This window comes from Lycium ferocissimum, chromosome 1, assembly GCF_029784015.1.
Source record: "Lycium ferocissimum isolate CSIRO_LF1 chromosome 1, AGI_CSIRO_Lferr_CH_V1, whole genome shotgun sequence".
Taxonomy (NCBI): domain Eukaryota; kingdom Viridiplantae; phylum Streptophyta; class Magnoliopsida; order Solanales; family Solanaceae; genus Lycium; species Lycium ferocissimum.
Window position 1 is genome coordinate 7,111,755 of NC_081342.1, and position 23,619 is coordinate 7,135,373.

General features: G+C 36.4%; 1 protein-coding gene across 2 annotated transcripts; it reads left to right on the plus strand.

Annotated features, from left to right (window-relative positions):
• The first annotated feature begins 992 nt into the window (after positions 1–992).
• On the plus strand, positions 993–23,539 carry LOC132039893 (DNA mismatch repair protein MSH1, mitochondrial). Of its 2 annotated transcripts, none has more exons than XM_059430479.1 (22): positions 993–1,239; positions 5,457–5,580; positions 5,737–5,834; positions 6,670–6,745; positions 6,855–6,974; positions 7,800–7,847; positions 8,226–8,290; positions 8,599–8,684; positions 9,430–9,594; positions 10,784–10,893; positions 10,977–11,082; positions 11,183–11,258; positions 13,950–14,008; positions 15,913–15,980; positions 16,781–16,954; positions 17,717–17,923; positions 18,659–18,915; positions 19,002–19,145; positions 20,172–20,229; positions 20,546–20,845; positions 21,636–22,349; positions 23,061–23,539. In XM_059430479.1, the coding sequence occupies exons 1-22, from the start codon at positions 1,124–1,126 to the stop codon at positions 23,289–23,291; spliced, it is 3,402 nt and encodes a 1,133-aa protein (XP_059286462.1). In that variant the 5' UTR covers positions 993–1,123; the 3' UTR covers positions 23,292–23,539. The 2 variants fall into 2 exon arrangements, with proteins under 2 accessions (XP_059286462.1, XP_059286536.1); XM_059430553.1 differs by lacking the exon at positions 993–1,239 and adding an exon at positions 1,932–2,061.
• Positions 23,540–23,619: the final 80 nt, after the last annotated feature.

The window sequence follows — 23,619 nt, forward strand, 5'->3', positions numbered from 1 at the left end:
TCATTTTATATCTTTATATATTACAAGTCGAACACTACTTCTTCACTTTTAATAGCGAGCCTCACGCTAGATCAATGACGACATTGATATGGTATTTCATTCATATTGTACGTTTGAACACGTTTCATGTTATTATTTTATTTTCTGTCATAGAAGCTCTACGACTGGCTTATAGGTTATATATTTAAGGATTGAGCTATATACACAAATCGCCTCCTCACGAGGAGTTATGATAATGCCTACTAACTATTTTCGAGATTTTTATGTGTTTTCTTCATATAATAACCCTGTAAAGGGGAGGTCTGGGGAGGGTAGAGTATAAACAGAACTTACTCCTACCTTCGAAAGACAGAAACGTTGTTTCTAATATACCCCCGATTCAAGAAAAGCGATTCAAATCAATTTAGAAAAAGAAATAACGAAAACGAAGAATCAATGACAAAATACTATATAAAACATGACAAGCAATCTGCAAAAAGAAACAATAATTACCACAAAATACTGTTATTGAAATAGAAGAGACAACAACTAATAACAGAAATCAAAGCACAATAAACTACAGTCAAACCTCTCTATAATTGCCATCGTTATAACAACATTTCACTATAACGGCCTGATTTTCTCAGAAACCGATTTTTTATGTTATATTTTATTTCTCTATAATAACATTAGTAGTGACATTCATTGTAGCGGTATATTCTTTATAAAATTACCTCTCTATAACAATTATATTGAAATATTATGGAATAATATTTTGCAATAAATATATTATGTATAAAAATAAAATATTAAAATATTTATGATAATCATCAAGGGAAAGAAAAAATCTTTGTCAATTCAAGCGTTTAAAGTTAACAAGTATTTTTTTCCATTTATAATAGTTAAATAAGATCCAAAAATCAAATGCATACGGACAACACTCAATTACCCGCTAACCCAAATATAATCGCCAAAAAAGCTTTTCTTTTTTGAAAAAATAAAAGAAAACAAGAAGTAGGTCCCCTTCTTCCGACATTGCTGCAATTTCCGGGCTTTCTCCTTCCTTCGCTACTTACCCTCTGGCGGGAACAACAAAACACACAGACACACACACACAAAAACACAAACACACACACACATTGCTATGTATTGGGTAACGGCGAAAAACGTAGTCGTTTCAGTTCCACGTTGGTGTTCACTTTCCCTTTTCTTTCGTCCACCACTTCGTCGCCACTTCTTCTCTTTCTCTCCACATCCACTGTAAGTCCTTTTTTTACTTGCTTAAAGTTTAATGCTTTTTATGTATGGCTGTTGAGAAACTTCACTACTTGTTAGAGTTAGTTCTGGTTGTGGAACCCCAAAAGGCAACAGTTTGTCATCTTGTTTGAAAATGCTGTCATTTTTCTTGCCTAAAGTTTTATGTATTATATTTATGAGCGTGGAGAAAGATCACTACTTGTTGGGTTAGTTGTGGGGGGTGGAAGCTCAGAAGTCAAGAATTTGTTATCTTGTTTGAAAGTGCTTTGATTTTTTTTTTTCTTTTTCTTGTAGTATGCTTTTTATATATTTTTGGGTGTGGAGAAAGGTCACTACTTGTTGGGTTACTTTTGGGGGGGGGGGGGGGGAGCCCAGAAAGCAAGAATTTTTGATCTTGTTTGAAAATGCTTTCTTTTTCTTGTATGTCTCATTCATTAGTAGGAAATTTAAAGTTAAATTGTTGCTAAATATAGAAAGGTGTTATTCTTTTTGGGACTGATTAAAAAAGAAAGTGTGTCACGGGATGGAGGGACTTTTTTGTATTCTTTTCTGTGTGTTTCTCTCCACATCATCCCCTGTAAGTCCTTTCCCCCCATTTTTTCTTTGCCTAAAGTTGAATGCTTTTTATGTTTATATATATATATATATATATATTTGGGTGTGGAGAAAGGTCACTACTTGTTGGATTAGTTGGTTTGTGTGTGCGCGCGCTGGTGGTGGTGAAGATATTACCATAGGGAAAGGTAGTAGTATTTGTTATGCTAAAGAAGCCCAGAAGGCAAGAATTTGTCTTCTTGTCTAAAAATTATAAGAAAAACAAGCTATGTAAGTCCTTGACCCCGTTTTTTCTTGCTTAAAGTTTAATGCTTTTTACATGTATGTAATCTTGGGTGTGGCGAAAGGTCACTAGTTGTTGGGTTTGGGCATTGGATGTGGAAGCCCAGAAAGCAAGAATTTGTCATCTTATTTGAAAATGCTGTCATTTTTCTTTGTCTTGCCTAAAGTTTAATGCTTTTTATGTATATAGTTATGGGTGTTGAGAAAGGTGACTACTTGTTGTCGGGTTAGTTGAGTGGTGGAAGCCCAGAAGGCAAGAATTTGTTATCTTGTTTGAAAATGTTGTGATTTTTATTTTCCTTGTATGTGTTATTAGTGGGAAGAACTAAAGGTCCCAGACCTTGCTATTCATGAAAAAGTTACTTCCTTTGTTCCCTTTTCCAATTTATGTGAAGTGTTTGACTGGGCAGGAAGTTCAAGAATGAAAGGAAGACTTTTGAATCTCGTGGTCTAAAATAAGCTATAGATAATCATGGGTCTATAAATCATCTCATTAAGGATAAAATGAGAAGTTTTAAGTCAAAATTGTTACTAAGTATAGAATAAAAAGGAAAGAGTGTCACATAAATTGAGACGGAGGGACTTGTTTTGTATTCTTTTCTGTGCGTTTATATTGGAAAGTTGAGTAGCTGATTAGGAAGTTACTTAAGCTTTAGCTTCTGAAGCATAAATGAGGGCAACCCCAAATCTGTTCTTTTCCTTTTTTTTTTTTTTTTTTTTTTGTGTGTGTGTGTGTGAGAGAGAGAGAGAGAGAGAACCACCAACCAGCACCCTTTTTTAATTACGTAGGCTTTTTGTGAGGATGTGGTGGTGGTGGTCAGAGGCGGAGCCAGAATTTAGGATTTGTGGGTTCTAAATTTGCCACCAAACCCATAATCATCATAGTTATTGGGTTCGCAATTAAATATTATACATATTTATTGAATATCCTAATACAAATACAAAATCTAAATAAAAGTTATTGGGTTCGTCATAACCTGTAACTAATACTCTCCCTCTGCCCCTGCTGGTGGTGGTGTAAGGCTGTATCATGGTTTTTGAGAGTAGCGTAGAAGAGGGACTCATTGAAAGAGGACCAAATGCATTATAAGAGGATCGAATACAGTAAAATTTTTTTGAAATTAATTATGCTTATTTTGAGGATAAGAAATGGGGATACAAAGGTTCTGAGCAGCGGCTCCATGTGTGCTCATAAAGGTTAATGCTTTCAATCTTTAGTAACTTATAAGTTCACTTCTGTAATTGGGCATAAGAAAATTGAATGAATTAGAAATTGGCACCTAATCATGCTACTTTTGTGTTAGGGTGACTAGTTCTGCCCAAGCTTCCACATTTTTCTACGTCAGACCAATGGAACTTTCTGGAATTTAGATAGATCAAAAGCATGAATGAAGTTAGAAATTACAGTACTATTGGAAGGCAATCAGTGAACATATTTACTACGAATCATTACAATAGTATGGAGTTGTGTTTGGTACTTTTTTTGCCCAAACATTAATTAAAAAAAAAAAAGTGCAGGTATATCGCAAGGCACAATTATGGAAGTACTAGAAAAAGTATCTCGACCATCTGTTCTACTCGTTCGAGAACATAAGCTCCCATATAGACACAAGCGATGTAGGAGCCGCAAGCCTGACTGTCCATCAAATGATAGGTTAGAGAGATGGGCTCATATCAAATATTAATCCGTGAGTGCTTGAATAGGGATTCTTTTTTCAAAAAGGTCAGGCAGGAGTAGGACACTCATACAAATCCTTCTGATCCTCTAGCTTGGTGGTCCTATCAAATTTCATTTTTCCATCTAACTGTGAACGAGCCGTCTCATACTATGAAGTAAAAGCTCTCTCTGTAAATTGGAAAAAAAATTCATTTATAGGTCAAAACTTTTTCTCCAGGTCGCCTTGGCTCTCCTATTTGACAAGGCTATTAAAGTAGTGTTGTTTCTCTACTTCTGTTCTTAGTCAAACTTTCTTGTTCCTCAATGTAGTTTCTTTCCATAGTTTAAGTCTCTGCTTTTTATAGCCTATTTATATTACAGCTGATATGGCTCCATACTTGATGCCTTACTTTTGTATAAGGGTACTTCGGTTCTCCTTGAGGCACCGTGTGAGTAGAGATTTGAATAAACTCTATTTGGGGCTCAATGATGCATGACAAACAAGATAAATAAATGGATGAACAATATAAGAAGCTAACGAATCTCTCTTCTTGTTTAACCGATTTCCTTCACAGTAAATCAGCATGTGATAGATTATCTAATCCCTTGTAATCCTAGTTACAAATGGGAGTTTAGTTTGTCAGCGGAAAACTTGCCCTTTCAGCCATGGGTTTAGGAGCTTTCTGTTCCTTACCTATAGAGTTTGAGCCCGTTTGGATTGGCTTATAAGTTGGCTTATAAGCTGTTTTCATTTTTTTTGAGTGTTTGTTTGCCAGTTAAAGTCATTTTGTGCTTAAAATAAGCTCAAAAAAATAATTGTGACTCATTTAACTTAGTTTATCTAATGATGCATGACAAACTTATAAGATGAACAAATAAAACTAAACGACTCTCTTCTTGTTTAAGCCGAAAAAAATAAGTTGGACTACCCCAACTTATTTTTATCAGCTTATAAGCTGCAAACAGCTTTAAGCTATAAGCCAATCCAAACGGGCTCTTTGAAACTTTCATTTGGATAGCACACCTGGTGTTCTGACACTGTCTAGTTCGGGATTATTCCACCATTAAAGCCTGCCTCTGGCCTAATTTACAAGTTGTAGAAACTTTCTTGAGAGTTGCTTCTGGGTCTTTAATCAGTTTGAGGCTGAATGGAAACTGTATCTGCGATGTTCTCTAAATGGTTTATAGAAAGATAAAGTTTTGAGGGCTGAATAATTATTTTTTTAATGAGTATTGATGGCTGTTTCCGAGGGTCTATCGGAAACAACCTCTCTACCTCACAAAGATAAGGGTAAGGTTTGTATACATCCTACCCTCCCGCGGACCCACTTGTGGGATTACACTGGGTATGTTGTTATTGTAAGTGTTAAAGGCTGAATAAATAAAAGTAGAAGGTTTTAAGGTGTAAAGAGGATAATAAATTTTTCTGATATATTTGATGACAAATGGAGAACCCTTAAATAGAGGAACAATCAGCCACTTTATGCTCGATGGCGCACACTGTATATTTTACAAGTTGTTGCGAGTTGGACATACTTAAGATATTTATGACTAAGGGAGTTCCTATTTATCATTCTAAGTTTTGGGATAAGATAACTTCAGTCTTCTATGTTGTTTCTTTTCATTTCATTATCTTATATGACTATCATATTAACAACTGATGACATATTTCTGGATTCAAATAAATTTTGTTTTCCAATTTCTGTATTCACCCTCATAATGTCAGGTGGCGAGAGAAGACATGTTGCTTGAAGGAGCGAAAGTTGTTTGCCACAAGTGCAAGAAAACTCAAACAACCAAAAGGTGTTCCAGCGGAAAAAGACTATGTTAACATTATGTGGTGGAAGGAGGTTGTTAACTTTTCTCTTCATGACTCAGTTGATTCATAATTTCGGGATGCGAACATGTGATTCTTTTCCTTTTTTTTTTTAATTTTTTTTTTTAACAATTATAAACAAGAGTTTAATTATCGTATAATGTTATGCCACCATGATTTTATGTTCTAGAGAATGGAAATTTTGAGAAAGCCTTCTTCTGTTCTACTGGCTACGAGGCTTACATATTGTAACTTGCTGGGTGTGGATCCGGATTTGAGAAACGGAAGGTCAGTTCTTTCATATTTTCTTTTGATCCTTCCTTTATGAAGTGTTTAAACTAGTTTGTGTTCCAACTTAGAGAAGAGTTTAATCAAGGGTCCTGGGAGAATCTCAATCCTTACCATTTTGAAAAAGGAAAAAAGAAGGGTCCTGGGAGAATCTCTTTGTTTTTCTCCATAAAGCTTAATGTGTAAACCTAACATGTATAGGTTTTCGGTATTTCTTAGTTTAATCCTCTATGAATTGGTATCTGAAGCTCTGCTGAGAAGAGTTTCAGATTTTCTTTGAGATCTCCTAGCCTTGCTGCTATTTTTTGTTATTTTCTCATTCTTGGTCTAATATCCTCATATAGATATAATCTTATCAGAAATGAGTTGTTGACTTGTGAATTCCACAAAGTTAAAAACTCCAACGTCAAAGTCTTTCAATATTGTTTAGCTGAATTTTCTGCCTATACTCTCATGGACATAAATATAAAAATAAAAATGCACTAAATGATGGTTGGCAGGCTTTGCAAATTGCACAAAACTCCATAGTGATATTATTTGATTTCTGACATGGTTTAGGGAACCATGCTGAAAAGCAAAAGAATCCAGGCTGCTAAAAAATTCATCAAAAAACAATTTGTACAGATCTATTGCTTCTTGAGTACGGTTCAAGTTCGTCCATACCAAGAAGCAAAAAAATAATAATCTGTACAGACCACTAACTGTCAGGTCTACACACCGACATGTAAAAGTATAATATATACGTAATATGCATATGCTTATGTCTCCTTGTGTTTTTGTCTGTCTATTACTTGTTCCATATTACTTAAGTTGGTTACCTTTGTAAATTTATCAGTCTTAAAGAAGGAACACTTAACTCGGAGATGTTGCAGTTCAAGTCAAAATTTCCACGTGAAGTTTTGCTCTGTAGAGTATGATTTTACTGCTTTTATTTACTCTTCTTTTACATATGCTTCAGTATGAGGACTGCTGTGATCAAAATCAATAAGGACTGCTTCTTGTTATTCTTTGACTTTTCAGGTGGGTGATTTTTATGAAGCAATTGGATTCGATGCTTGTATTCTCGTGGAACATGCTGGCTTAAATCCATTTGGTGGCCTGCGTTCAGATAGTATACCAAAAGCTGGTTGTCCAGTTGTGGTACTGTTTCCATTTTCTGTTAATATATTTTTTAGATTTTCTCCTCTGTCAAGTCATACATAGTGTTAAGACATGTAACACCAAGAATTTGGAAACCACTAGTTTTTGAGCCTCTGGAAAGGGAAGGTTGAATTAAGTAATGTTTGAAAAGTTTATACGGTAGAATACCTATTTTGCATGAATGGACCTCCATACTGACTGAGGATTCAGAACTGATTTCTCTTGTGAACCAGATTTTGTGCCCTTAAGGATATACATGTCTGTGACCATGTAGAAGCCGAGCTTGAGGCTGGATTTGTTTTCTTGACCTCCTTTAAAAGGTTGAAGAAGGCGTGTATACGGGGTTTCCCCCCATTTGTTAATAAAATTATTTACCTTATCAAAAAAAAAAAAAAAAAAAAAAAAAAAAAAAAAAAAGGTTGAAGAAGTGCTTAGATATGTCCAAGCTGTTAATTTGCCAATGAAAAAAGGGGACGGTTTGATTTTTTCATGTTGTTTCCTTGCCCTTTACTTTTTTGATTACTTTCAATTATAATTGGTTCCATCTTTTTGAGTTCGTTGAGTGAGAATACCTTTGACTGCCTTATGTCCTTGAATTGGTTCCACTTCAATGTTAACATAAAAGCTGTGCAGTTTTATTCTGTTATCTTCCTGCACAATAATACCCGAGAAACTGCCAGTAGAGTATGGTGAGTTCCTCCGGTGTTCCTTTTGTTGCTTTTTAGGATTAATTTTTGTCATTTATTTACTCTTATTCTGTCTTCATACTCTCTCAATTTCTCTCTTTGTCCTGTAAACTGTGTCATTTTTTTGTTCTTTTTGCAGAATCTGAGACAGACATTGGATGACCTCACACGAAATGGCTTCTCTGTGGTTAGTGCCATCCCCAAACAATCTGTCGGAACTTTCATTATCCTTTTTGTTGGATAAGTTCCTATACATTTTTTTAATAAATGAGAGGTGAAGTGGTGATTTATATTGGTGTGTTAATGAACTTGTAACAGTTCGCTTTTTTTCTCTTTAAGAATTAAAATTGACGTCTTTTTGCTAGTGAAATTGAACTGATTAATGTCTTAAAGTGCTAGTTTCTTATGATGTTCTTTCGACCACTTGACTTGATATTTATCTACTTCTTCCCTCTTTATCTTTTTTCCACATATAACCAAGTGCCTCTCTGTCCCTCACTTCCTTTTAGTCATGCGCAAAACAGATTTAGTGACTTGTACAGCTGTGGCATGTTTGCATGTGTAGTGTGTCGTGGAGGAAGTTCAGGGTCCAACTCAAGCTCGTGCTCGTAAAAGCCGATTTATATCAGGGTAATTACTTATGAATAGCTCAAGATTTCTTATAATTACAATTTCATTTCTGGGTGCGATTATGCAGTTTTAGTTTTTGTATCTCTTGGATTTTTCCATGTACATTGAATCTACTAATTAATGTCTGCTGAGATGCAAAAATATTAATTGTGAAAAATGAGAGCTAAGCTTTTCAGCATGCTAGCATAAACCAAAGTATCTTAAATATTCATAAGAGCTTCATCACTGACATTTTTATACTTTTAGAAATGATGCTGGACAAACCTAATCTGTGGCAACTTACAATTGACTTGTTCTCAATATTTCAGGCATGCACATCCAGGCAGTCCCTATGTTTTTGGTCTTGTTGGAGATGATCAAGATCTTGATTTCCCAGAACCAATGCCTGTTGTTGGTATGGCAAAGCAAAGTAGTCTTGCATAAATTGGTTTCTCTTGCTACTTAGTTTTAAAGATAAATAATTGCTGCCCATGACGGAACCAAGAAGGGAGACCTTGGAGTAACGGTAAAAGTTGTCTCGTGTGACCTATAGGACACTGGCTCAAGCCGTGGAAGCAGCCACTAATGCTTGCATTAGGGTAGGCTGTCTATATCACACCCCTTGGGTTGCGGCCCTTCGCCGGACCCTGCTAATGCGGGCTGCTTTGTGCCTGCTGCCCTTTTATGCATGGAACCAGTGTTTTTTACGTAATGATTTTGCAAGCAGAGAGTCATCAATTCTAATTAAATTGTTTACTTCCAAGCCTGGTTTTTTTTCTTTTCCAAATCAGTATTCATAATGTTGGCCTTGTGTTTATCAATATTTTCTTCCCTGCAAATACACTTTCCAGCTTGACTTCTGTCATTACTGCTTGACCACTACAACAATTACTCTCAATTCCAAGCTAACTAGGCTCGGCTATATGAATCATCACTATCTATTTCGCTCCATTTGGACCCATTTCATTCCAAGGTTCTGTAATTCAGAGCCTTCCTACTCTAGAGTCCTCTACATTTCTACTGAGTAGTGACTACTCCCTTGACCGCTTGAGTAAAAAAATAAGATTTTTTTCTGGTTATTAGCATTTCATATTTATAGTTATGAAATATGAAGAAATTTCACTTGCAAATCACAAAGAGTTCTTATTTGGTGGATACAGGAATATCCCGTTCAGCGAAGGGCTATTGCATTATCTCTGTTTATGAGACTATGAAGACTTACTCTGTGGAGGATGGCCTAACTGAAGAAGCCGTAGTTACTAAGCTTCGTACTTGTCGATGCCATCATTTGTTTTTGCATAATTCATTGAAGAACAATTCTTCAGGTTTGCAGATCGCTCTTTTTGTTTTTACCATTGCTAATTAGGGAGTAAAGTAGCTTGGCTAAGGGACCTAGTACCCATGTACTCTGTCAATCTAGTTATAGCTGCATATATCTGTTTGTATATAATGTAGGTGAAGTTAAATTTTGAGAAGAGACCAATTCACCGTGTTACTGTAGGAGAACAATTTGGTTTGATTGCATATAATATGGTCCTGATGGCTTTAGAATTTAGAGCTTTAGGGATAGAGGCCCAACTATGCTTGTGGGAAGTACTAGAATAAAATACTTTTTTGATCCGTAAAAGATAAAAAGTTTCACCGGAAGGACATCAGCAGGGTGTCCACCCTTCATAGGTACCATCATTTCATGTATATCGCGTAGGAAGTTTAGCAATTTACAATAACCTTTAGTTTGAAATTGATTAGTGAGATAGGATAACACGGGGGGAAGGGGTTTCAGTTAGAGATACATCGAGATGAGAATAGATAAAATGGAGAGTTTGATAAGAGATAATTTGCACGGAAGACCACATTAGTTCATTATGTTGAACCATGGATAAGTTGAAAGCATGTAAAAGCTCCATTTATCATTTCCTGTATGTTCTGGCATTGGAGAATGGTTTCAGGGGAAATTCACTCTAATTGAGAAGCAGTTTTCTACTATGAGGAATTCTCCAGATTTTCTATATTTTTTTCTGACAAAAGAAAAGGAAAATTTGGAGAATTCCCCGTAGCATAGAACTACATTAACATTTTTCTGTAATTTTGTCAGTCCGAGTGGTTGTTAATAATTTAGATCTTCATATTAATCAAGGAAGCAAGGAGAGTTTGATGAGAATTAGCCTTCACTTAAATGTAGAAAACCGCATGGGATATGATTTGGTAGAAACAAAACCTTGAAGAGTTTGTTTTGGACCTCTTCCTGTACATGTTCAACTTCTGTGCTACTTTTAGGTCGTCCATTTTCTCAACTAATTTGTTTTGCTATCCAGTTCCCAAAAAAGGGGGAAAGAAGAAGGGGAGGTTGGTAGGTTTGCTTAATCAAATATTGTGTTTTGAATCCACAGTGATGTTTAGGCAGTTGCATTTAACTTTAGATCGGAAGGCAACACTTTTTTTTTTCTTAATTTACTCTATTTATATATGTAAATGTTGTTCAGTCCTTCATTTAGCTGGAGGGTCTCCTCACAGGAACATCGCGTTGGGGGGAGTTCGGTAAAGGTGGCCTTTTGTGGGGAGAATGTAATGCTAGACAGCACGAATGGTTAGATGGCAATCCTATGGATGAGCTTTTGTTCAAGGTTTGGCTTCACATCTTTTCATTTTGTGACACTACCTGTTACTTCAGTTTGAAATTGCAACATGCAAAGTGATGCAATTTCAGGTAAAAGAGCTTTATGGTCTCGATGATGACATCCCATTCAGAAATGTCACTGTTGTTTCAGAAAATAGGCCCCGTCCGTTACACCTTGGAACTGCCACACAAATTGGTAATTGATTAAAATTGTGTTTAATTCAGTTATATTCTGTCATTATGTGGTGGTGTCACCCTAGGCTGAGACATCTCTTTCTGGGGTTCGTTACCTTTAGGTGCTATTCCAACCGAAGGAATTCCATGTTTATTAAAGGTGCTGCTTCCTCCACATTGCAGTGGTCTACCAGTTCTGTAAGTGAACATTTTTTACAGCAAACAACTGCCTGCCGTTACTGCTTGGAATTCTCTCTGTTTCTTTCTTGAAACCCAGCTCCCATAAACCAGCAGTAATTGTTTTTGTACCTGTGCTGCTATAGTTTTTGCTCCACCCAACTGCCATTTCAATAATCCTTGTCTCAGCCACAGAATTATCAGCAGCAAAGGTGTTGGACTCATTGTTTTTTACAGCAGCATATTATAATGACTGTATTCTATTTCCAGACATTGAGAGCCTATAGCTCCTTAAGAACTCAAGTTTATGTATCCGAACTGGTACTTGTCTTTCTGTTTTATAGAGGTCCATATGTATAGGTAATTCACGGTCTCTGAGAATTTATGGGTTCTTTCATTTTCGTGGTTTAGCTTAACAGAAGGAGACTTTTTTTTTTTTTTTTTGTGGGTGGGGAGTGGGAGGTGACCGTTAAGTTTTAGGAGGAAAAGGATACATGGGGTTCAATGAATTGATCTTCTTTTTTTTTTTTTTTTTTTTTTTTTGAAACAGTTACCATTCTATTATCGATAAAGCTACGCGGCTACACCAACGGTGTACTTCAGTAATACTTACAAGTAGTGGTTACAAAGGCAAAACCTACCACCTAGGACCTTCACAGACAATCTAAAACACTGACAATGTCCTCAGCCTCTTGTCTTCAAAACATCTCTGGTTTCTCTCCTTCCAAATTGTCCACCAAATGCAAGCTGGGACAATCTTCCATCTCTCCCTGTGTCCTGACATATTCCCATCTCTATTCCAGCAGGCTAGAACATCCAATGTACTCCTTGGCATAGTCCACCTGATTCCCCTCAAATTGATGAATATCTGCCAAAGTTGTTGTGTCACTTTACAGTGTAAGAAGATATGGTTTATTGTCTCTGCTTCAGTTTCACAAAAAAAGCATCTGGAACAAAGCTGAAGGCCTGTTTTCATCACTTTGTCCTGAGTTGGGACAGCTTGTCTAGCCACTAACCAAGAAAAACATGCCACCTTGTGTGGAATCTTCACTTTCCATATCATCTTCCAAGGCCAAAACCCAGGCTGAGGCCTTATATATTGTAAGGCACTTATAAGCAGGTTTGACAGAAAAAGTCCCTTTCTTCTCCTTCAGCCAGACTAGACCATCTTCATTAGTGGAAAAATCCTTGAAAAGTTCAAGGGTGCTATAGAAATCTGTCAACCTCTGCACTTCCCAATCATTGAGTAGTCTTCTGAAACTGAGATTCCACCCTCGGTTGTCCCTAGCTTCCAAAATTGTTGCCCTCTTCTGTTGGTTCAAGTTATATATATATATCAGAAAACATGTGTTTTAAGGAATGTTGCCCAATCCAAACATCATTCCAAAAAGGATGTTTTCTCTCCATTGCCTACTTTGATCCTGGTATTTATCCACATTTTAGGCCACTGATTCCTGATGGTTCTCCACAAGCCAACACCATAAGGATTCTTCAATTCCTTTGTGACCCATTGACCTTCCATTCCATATCTCGACAGGACAACCTGTTTCCACAAGACTGTTCATTTGAAACAAATCTCCATAGCCATTTCAACAGAAGGCTTTGGTTTTGTGTCCTCAGGTTTTTAATACCCATTCCTCCTGCTTGCTTACTGGTTATGACTGTCAACCACTTCACCAAATGAATCTTTTTTGTCTCACTGTTTCCTTGCCATAGGAAATTTCTTCTGATGGTATCCAGCTTTTCAATGACATTCACTGGCATGGGCAATACAGACATCATATAGGTTGGCATGGCATCAAGAACACTGTTAATTAGAGTCGTAAACTGTTAATCTGTGATCTGGGTGTTTTAGTTAGAGAAGAAAAGAAATAATGTTCCTCTTTGTTTTTGCTTTGGAATTTTTGTTGTTGTTTAATTTGCCATAAAGTAATGATTATTATTAAATTTTAGATGGATGTGATCTCCTATATTCTCTAGAGTTTGCCTCGCGTCTTACCACATAGCTTTTTGCCTAGTTTTGCATAGCTTTCTCTTCCCACACTCATAACTCTTTCACCTTGCTCCATGGTAATAGCGACGAGTCAATCCTTTCCATTAAGAAACTTTTAAAGCTAAGTTGCTTACTCCGTCGATGTAAGCCGATTATATAGTCTTCACACGTTGGGTATGGGACAGTGCACTATATTGTCAGCATCCATGAATTGCTCCGAAAGAGTTTTGGATTCGTAATGTGGTTAGGGAAATACTTCAAAGGAACACAATTGAATCTTATATTTGTTACACCCCCAAATCATGTGGTCATTAGATAAACACTGCATCTGTTAAGTAGATTCTGTCCAAGCTATAAGAGGGGTAACCCCTAAGAAACACAGACGGAAATGGGGTATTCCGTCTGATTTTGTAGATTAATATAAGAAATGTGACTGTTTTCTCTTAGGCTGCATTTTTCACTGTACTTCCCATTTAGTATTTTTTTCAGAAGAAAGTGTTCAGGTCAATAACTTTCCCTTCTTTCAGCAGTAACGACCTTCTGAATACTGAATTTTGTTTCAGTGCTCCTTTGAAGTGATTATTTAATCTTCCTATTAGTTTGCTTATTTCTTTATAACATTTATCTTTTTGTCTATGTTGTATCATTTTTTGCTCCCCTATTTCTTGCATTTGATGTCGTTCTGGTATTTCTGGTGTCCGTGATATTATTTCTATCAGGTATATTAGGGATCTTCTTTTAAATCCGCCAGCCTATGAGATTGCTTCAGACATTCAAGGTGAGAAACGTCTTGTGTAGATATTCGTGCATCCCTCACTTGTTCATGGTGACAATCATTTTACTAATTACTGTATCATAGGTTTGATCAATTTTAATATCATATTTACAGCTTTAACTTTGTTTTGTTTGACATATTAAAGTGAGTGAAGTTTCGTTATTTGGCTTGTTCGTTTTATTTTTGATAAGGAAAATACATATTTTTTATTTTTTAAATAGTTTTATTATTTTGTTCAGTCAAAAGCTGGTTCATGAAAAGATGTGAGACATTGCATAGATGCTTTCCTTGTTGTTCTCTGTTAATGCCTCCTTTCGTGCTCCCTGCCACTCATTCTGAACCCCCTTCTCTCTATCTGTTTCATTCCTTCCCATTGCTGCCACAACCTACGCAGATATGACAACCCAAGCGAAGACTAAGACCACTGCCCTCTGTTCCACCTCCAACCCATGTCCTTCAGACTGTCCCTTCATCTCATCTCGTCTCTCTCTGCAGACTACCAGGAAACACCTAGTGTGTAGGTTGTAAGGACTAGTTTTTGTACCGTCCCCACCTTTCCCTTTCTCTCACACATTGTTTAGGTCTAGATGATTGCAACGCTCTATAGATGATTCAGGCATTTGATCAATAATTCCTATTTCTTTACTTAACCAAAGACTAAAAATCTTCTTTTCTCTTGCATAGGTGGACCTCAATGATTCAGGCATTTGATCAATAATTCCTATTTCTTTACTTAACCAAAGACTAAAAATCTTCTTTTCTCTTGCATAGGTGGACCTCAGTAATGCGGTTCTGCAACTATGTTCTCTAAAAAGAGAGTTTTAACTTTTGTTTTTTTATCATTCTTATTGCGAGTTGAATCCATAATAATTATACTAATTTTTCCCTCCCTTTCCCTCTCTCTCGCTATTTCAGTTTTCATGTGCAAATAGCATAAATTAAAACAAACTTTTGATCTAGTAAAGCTTTTGGGTTGTGAAAAATCATTTCTTTTATAAAGAGTTATTTCATTGATAGGCGGGAAAGTCACCGTATACAAGTGGACTAAATGGTATACTGAAAGCGGAGAGCCTACACAAAAACATGGTTCTCCCAAAGAAATCCGATCATTTATGCCAATTAGGGCCTTGTGGAGTGCACCATAATTTTAATAAAATAAAAAGGTTTGCCCTAATATGTACAGAAGTTATTGAAGATCATATTTTGCTGAAATTGTTCTCTTATCTATATTTAAAGCAAACATTTGGATCATGCTTTTCTCTAATCTTCTCTATTGACTCATAAAACTCTATTGCTACTAGTTTAGGAATAAAAGTCAAAAGCAATTGGAAGTTCCACGGTTCCGCAGTTTGCTAGTGAAGTTAAGATCAGGCTGTAGCTTTGATGTTCGGTTGAGCTAGAGTTTTCTTACAGACAAGGGCTTGGTGGACTTTGAGATAAAACAACAGAAGGTTGAGCAATGAATAATTTGCCCTAATTTGGGCAATGTCCAACTAGTTGATTAGGGCTTAGTCGCGTAGCTAAACTTACTTTAAGTCTGGTGTTTGCCATCTTTTTAGTGTTTTAAGAGCTTTGATAGGAGAAAGTGTAGAGAACCTCTAGTAACAGAGAAATCCTAATTTGTAAAAGACAACTGTTTAAGTATTGGAATGAAATGCTTCACCTGGAGCGAGCTAAGTTGAAGGATTCACAGGGCTGACCTCAATTAGTTTGGAATTGAGGTATAGTTGCTATTGTTTTCTTTTGCCATGATGAGGAGGGGAGAGGGGGAGAGAGAGGCTTGTTTGTGTCAAGCATTTTCTTGAAGAGTCATATATGGCTAATATGTCTGCCTTATTTCTTATCTTCAGTGCTGATAACAACACAATGAATTTTTATTTACTAATATGTTTCATTTGCTTTTGCAGAGGCATGCAGACTTATGATGAGTGTCACATGTTCAATTCCTGATTTTACTTGTATTTCATCTGCAAAGGTTGCACTTCATTATTCAATTTATTCTCACTGCAAAATCTCTCTATTTGTAATAGATACACAGATATTTCTTAATGAAGTATGCTGTCACAAATTTTTGCTTCTTAACTAGTAAAGTTGGGTTGTTTCATTTTAGTAGTATTTCTTGTCTGAAATAAGAGCCTAGATTTTAGTGCTGATGCCTATAAACTCTGAGGCTGTGAGATTCCAATGACTGCTTAGTTCTCTCTTTTCCCAGTTCAAAAGTGAATGAATTGTTAGCTAGTTAGAGCTTAATGTTGGGGTTTTTGAGGCCTTTTGTGTACCAACATTATTTCGTCTGAACTCATCGCATGTTTCTTGTCGTATGTTCGTCTTTGAGATTCAGATAAGATTGGTTTATCTTATCGAATTATTATCTCTGGACTAGAACTTCTAGTTCTACTATCTTTACTTTGACTGTTAGGGAAACTTTTTCCTCCATGAATAATGACATAAAACAGATGATTGCAATGAATTTTTTCTATGACCCATGACTTCTGGAGATATGTTAAGTACATTAATTCTGTCTACTATTCTGAAACTTGTTATCAGATTAACAGCATTGATACTTTTATCTACCATTCATACCATAAAAAGTTGGTTCTGGCATTATGTTATGTGTTTTGAGTTTCAAACCTTGTGCTAGGTAGGAAAACTTCATTAGAGTATAAAAGAACTTTTCTCTTCCTCAAGCTGCTTTTCCTTCCCAAACAATTTTTTAACTTTCTGTGCTTCAGTTTGTAAATACTAATATTGCGCTTTTTTGTTGTCTATTTACAGTTGGTCAAGTTGCTTGAGTTGAGGGAGGCAAATCACGTCGAGTTCTGCAAAATAAAGAATGTGGTTGATGAAATACTGCAGATGTATAGAAATTCAGAGCTTCGTGCTATTTTAGAGTTACTGATGGATCCTACTTGGGTGGCAACTGGGTTAAAAGTTGATTTTGATACACTAGTAAGTGATGTTGGGGTTTCTATTCCACTTCCATTAAGAGTTCCTGTACAGTATATTATTGATTGGTGCATAAAGAGCAATAATCTCGTGCACTTCAGTTTGGGATAGGTGGACAGGAATCATTCTCTTTTTTTTTGAAATTGCTTTTTTTCTTTTTCTTTTTCCTTTTTCATTAAATGCTTTTGCATTGTATTGGGTTAGAGATCAAAGATGAAAGTCTGGAGCTACTCTAACTGTCTAGCGAGAGTGTACCTTGTCATTTGAATAACTCCTCCATTAAGTTTTTAAATTTCTTCTTACATTGTAAAAGCTCGGCTACATTTTCTACCTGGCGAGAACCTTTTATGTCAACTCTATTACAACTCTAGGTGATCGATAGAAAGTTTAGATATGAAGATCATCAAAAGAATTGAAGGAATACTAGATCGTGATACTTCTTTGGATGAACATACTCTTTTATAGCTTATACATGGGACTAACAGCATTTAGAGGCATGTAATAACTGTTGAATATACTGGAAATATAAACTTTGGCGATCATAATTTAGCTTCCTGGTGGTAACACACATGCACATGCCTCTTGCTTTTTCTATAATTATTTCTACTCTTGTAGGGTTTATACTGGTCTTATTTTTTGCCTTTTTTATTTGGTCCATGCCCAGTGTATTCTTCATAGCTGTTTTACTTGGATTTTGTTTTTGCCATTCTTTCAAAAGGTGCTTTGATTTTAGATCTGATTAAGATTAACCCCTCATTACTTCAGGTAAATGAATGTGGAGAGATTTCTTGTAGAATCAGTGAAATAATATCTGTACATGGTGAAAGTGATCAAAAGATAAGTTCCTATCCTATCATCCCAAATGATTTTTTTGAAGATATGGAGTCTTCATGGAAAGGTCGTGTCAAGAGGATCCATTTGGAGGAAGCATATGCAGAAGTAGAAAAGGCTGCAGATGCTTTATCTTTGGCTGTGAGTCTCTTCTATTTATCTTCAATAATTCTAATGATTTACAAGTTGTGCATCTGCGTGCGCTTTAGTACTGTTTTTGGTAACTAAAATATTCATTGCTGTAAAGGCAGTCAGCTTTTTTAATGTCAAGTGAAAGCCTTGTGGATAAACAGTAAGACTATCACGGATTATACTGACTGACTAACAATTTTGGGGTAACCATTAGACAAATAAACAAGGTAACATTTTAATAGTGGCACGGAATTAACTGAAATGTTGTCAATCTGAGTGGTCCTAAAGATAATCTATGTTGATTGATTTTGAAGAATGGGGCAATCAGCTCTGGACCATTGGTACTGTTTCTGGGGTTGCTGTGCTAGCCTTTGGTTGCTCTAAGAATGTATGATGCCATTGGGTTTTAGCTTCTTTTCTTTTGGGGTAGGGTGTCTAGGCTATATAATTATTTATATGCTTTTGCTGGTTGACTAACCAGATTGAGATTCTGTGTCTGAAACAAATGATCTATAAAAATAAAGTTTTCGGTGAAGTGGTTTTAATTGCTTCAGGCATATAGATCTTGAACTATAGAAGTTCAACCTGTACTTTATAGCAGCAACTGTGCAAGTCGGTCCCAAGACTGGCAGCGAAAATTAAAAAAGGAAAAAAGAAGAAGAAAGAGGCACACAAGAATTTGAAATTAATGAACTTAACAACCAAACTCTCAAATATTTAAGTGGCCTTCCATTCTGTTTCTAGATAACAGAAGATTTCCTGCCTATAATTTCAAGAATAAGGGCCACCATGGCCCCACTTGGAGGAACCAAAGGGGAGATTTTGTATGCTCGAGAGCATGAAGCTGTATGGTTTAAGGGAAAGCGATTTATTCCAACTGTTTGGGCTGGAACCACTGGAGAAGAACAAATTAAGCATCTCAGACCTGCTCTAGATTCAAAGGGGAAGAGGGTTGGAGAAGAATGGTTCACTACAATGAGGGTGGAAGATGCAATAGCGAGGTTTCTTGGTTTACTTTGAAGCCAATTTGTGATTCTCACAAGAAAATACTTTCTTTGGTAAATATTTGTTTGGATCTCTTTCACAGGTATCATGAGGCAAGTGCCAAGGCAAAGTCAAGGGTCTTGGAATTGCTAAGGGAACTTTCTTCTGAATTACAAGCAAAGATCAATATCCTTATCTTTGCATCCGTCTTGATTGTGATAGCAAAGGCATTATTTTCTCATGTGAGGTTAGTGACCCGAATCTACTGATTATCTGAAAAAGCAGTTTTCTTCCTTTCTTAAGGGATTGCTTCTTCTTTTTTCCGCCTTTGAGGGGTGGGTGGCACTTCTGCAATTTCTTATTTTTTCCGCCTAAGAGTGTACTTATCTTCTTAGATATAATATATTTCCATTCCTCGCATATCACTACAGAAAAAGAAAAACTGGAATTAGCTACAAACTTCGTCGCTAAATTGCTCGTAGTTAACAAATTTTTCTGATACTCCGTCGCTAAATAGGATTAGCAACGGATTTTGCTGTTTAGTTACAGAATTTGTCCGTCGCAAATACTATAGTCTAGAAGGTTCCTTTTCAGAAATGACATTGCACTGATGAACAACTTAATCCTTCACTACAGAAAGAATCACAGCGATACTGCTATAAGCCATTAAAGAATACAGGGACATCAATGCTATTAATCTATTGCGTGATATGAACAGAATGAGCTTGTACCTTGTAGTTTTGAGTTCAGTTACGCTAATGTGCTAATGAAGAATCAGAGGAAGTGGAAGGAGAAGGATAGTGCATTGTCTATCCTGATGAATGCTGCATAAGATTTGGAAGGAAGGAAACTGAGGTGTTTTTTCAAATGGAGAGAGTACTTTGTTCCAGATGCTAAACTGTTACTGTATTTTTGGATTACACATGAAATACCATCGTGTTTAGAGGACTGCATGACTTTGTAGAGAAGGATATTGCATATAAAATACTAGTTTGATCTATTTCATAGATTTGTGAAAAATTAGTAGTGCATATAAAGTGAATATAGGATATAAGTGGGGCTTTCTTAAATTCTCTCCAGGTCTTTTGTTATATTCTGTTGGTTCTTTATATTGGTATATCATAAAATTTTCTCATCAAGTGCCAATAGCTAAAGCCATTTCATTTTGAAGAGTTGTATAGAATGTGCTCAGAGCTTTGCATTACTTTTTCACTTATCCTGTTTACCTTTCCCCTGATTTGAGCTTATAATCTTAATCTTGGTTTCTTATCAGTGAAGGGAGAAGAAGAAATTGGGTTTTCCCAACAATCACACAATTTAACAAATGTCAGGTACTCTTCAGAGTCTTTGCTTCTTTGACGTTTTCTAAATATTAGTACCACCACAGCTTGGTGTAAACTTAACACTTCACACATATCCATCAGATGACTTTAAGAAACTTCACAACTATTTGAGGGAAAATACATTTTAAGAATTTGGGTGTGATGACTGGTGCATTCGTGCTCTGCTGTATTTTTTTCGGAAGACTACTTAAGGAGAAAAATATGACATGGAATACAAACCTCATCCTGGTGTCATTTTATGGGGAAAGTCTTCATAAGTTTATCTGATATTCCTGTGGTCCAATTACTTGAAATTAAAATGCAGGACATGGAGGCACTTAATGGAAGTGTGGGAATGAAGATAATTGGTCTCTTTCCTTATTGGTTTGATGCAGTACGAGGGACTGGTGTACAGAATACAGTAGATATGCAGTCAATGTTTCTTTTGACAGGTCCAAATGGTGGGGGTAAATCAAGCTTGCTGCGATCGTTATGTGCAGCTGCATTGTTAGGAATGTGCGGGTTCATGGTTCCTGCTGAATCAGCTGTCATTCCTCATTTTGACTCAATTATGCTGCATATGAAATCATATGATAGTCCTGCTGATGGTAAAAGTTCATTTCAGGTACATCATATGTTCCATATTCTTCAATTTATAGCATAGATGGTTTCTTCTTGTCCTATTTGCTAGAAACATAGTACTTTTATCTGCAAATAAACCAAGACATAGGTGCTTTCTCTGCTTTCCGCAACCGTAACCACTTGTCATTCCGATTACTTCATCCATAAACCTTCTTTCAATTTCAAAATAGTGATACACTCTGAAAAAGTAAAGGAGAAGCTTCCATTCTAGAAGTGGTAGCTTCCTGCCTCCCTCGGGTGAGAAGTTCCTAGCAGCTAATCGTTTCACTTTTTGCATGCATTTGCTCGCTGTTGATGATTTTTGCTTGTTAAGACTACTTGTGTTTGACTGCAATCCATAGTCAAGAGGGATGCAAAATTCCTTGAATGGTTTAGTTTGACATTTTGGCGCAGCGGATCGAGTATAGTGGATGTATGACAAGAACTTTGTGGCTGTCTTGACAGAAAAAATTTAGTACATAGCAGTTCTACTGTAGTTTTATCATGGTAAAAACGGTAATCATTATCTTCTGGTTATATTATTGGTTCTTATTTTGGATCTTCTTCCCTTGCATCTGTCTCTTTGATTAATCTGTAGGTTATGGTGATGATAGTTCCACTTATAGCATATGTTCTTTCTGAGAGTGAAGCTATTTCCTTCTTTTGTGTAATAATCTTGACTCTAGGTGTTGGTGTTTCTGTTCATCAGTTTTCACTTTTCCTTGGTGAAATAGTAAAGTCTCAGGGTTTTTTGAAGGCAACATTCTGACTCTTAGTGGTCTAACATGCCCCAGATTGAAATGTCTGAGATACGTTCTCTGATTACTGGTGCCACTTCAAGCAGTCTTGTACTTATAGATGAAATATGTCGAGGAACAGAAACAGCTAAAGGGACATGTATTGCTGGAAGTGTCATAGAAACCCTGGACGCAATTGGCTGTTTGGGAATTGTATCAACCCACTTGCATGGAATTTTCGATTTACCCCTGAAAGTCAAGAGGACTGTGTATAAAGCAATGGGAGCTGAGTATGTTGATGGTCAACCAATACCAACTTGGAAACTCATTGATGGGGTCTGTAAAGAGAGTCTAGCATTTGAAACAGCTCAGAGAGAAGGAATTCCAGAAATATTAGTTCGAAGAGCAGAAGAATTGTATAATTCAGCTTATGGGAATCAGATACCAAAGAAGAAAGACCAATTAAGACCTATTTGTTCAGATATTGACCTCAAAAGCTCCAACCAATTAAATGCTACAAGACAAATAGCTTTGGGTTCTAGCACAAAGTTAATGCAGCGAATGGGAATTTCGAGCAAGGAACTTGAAGATGCTATCTCTCTAATCTGTCAGAAGAAGTTAATTGAGCTGTATAAAATGAAAAATGAATCAGAAGTGAAAACAGTGAATTGTGTTCTTATTGCTGCCAGGGAGCAGCCAGCTCCATCTACAATTGGTGCTTCAAGTGTCTATATTATGCTAAGACCTGACAAACAGTTGTACGTGGGACAGGTACATTTATCCCTTCTTCCAGTTTGTGTCTTAAAGTGCAACCATATGCTGTCGGATCAATAGTTTTATATGTTATGCTTTACCGTGATGCTGTACTAGTTGGAGGAAGCATGCACATTTTGTTCTAAAAAATTGCTTTGCTGCATGATTGTCTGGTGAATAACTGAATAGGTGTTCTATTGTCAGTTTCTTTCAGGAGTTTTTGTTTTTGTTTTTGATTTTTAAAGTTGTGGTGCCTCTTTACAAAGACATTGTGAAATGAATGGTCTGACATACATCATTTACTTATCAAAATGAATTCTGTGGGCACATCAGTGCAAAATCTAGTCCTTTTGTGTATTTTGAACTATTACTTCTCTACGAGTTGGAGGATGCCTGCGTATTTTGCATCTCATAAAGACTTGAGGCTCATTTTGTTCTCGAAAATTGTTTCCCTACACGAATGTCTAGAGAATAACTGAATAGGTGTTCTATCTTCAGTTTCTTTTTAGTATTTTTGTTAAGTTTGTTTTTCCGAAATGCCTTTTCAAAGTTGAGGATGTATTTCTGTTCAAAGATATTTCGAAATAAATGGTCCAGTAGACAGATTTCACTATCTAATATCCAAATGAAGTCTATGGCACATCCGAACGTTAATCTTCCTTTCAGTTATTGTGAGCTATTACTTCCATTTACATGGTATACATTCTTCTTTCTCTGTTATATGTACAGACTGATGATCTTGAGGGCAGAGTCCGTGCACATCGCTTGAAGGAAGGAATGGAAAATGCTTCATTCCTATATTTCTTAGTCTCTGGCAAGAGCATAGCCTGCCAATTGGAAACTCTTCTAATAAACCAGCTTCCTAATTATGGTTTTCAGCTAACAAACATTGCTGACGGTAAGCATCGGAATTTTGGCACGACTAGTCTCTCCCTGGAACCTTCAACCGCGCTTAGATGAACTCGCCATCAATCTGTTGTTGAAGAGTTCAAGTTGGTGTATAAAGATTGTATATCAGATCTGTATTGTTAGGCTGTTAGTTTTGGAAATTTTAAGGGATGAGCAATTCAACCTGCAGTGGCTGCAGCAATTTTGGGTTAGTTTTAGCTTCTCCACCTATGTATAGCTCATCATCACCTGTGAAACTGAAGGTGAATTCTGTTGTAAGTTGTGTCTGATTTTGATTTATCTGTGAGTAACATTTAAAAGGGACACACAAGTGACCCCCACCCTTATTGCTTAAAAGGGATGATTTTGACAAATATTCATTTTTAGGAGTGCTAATTAA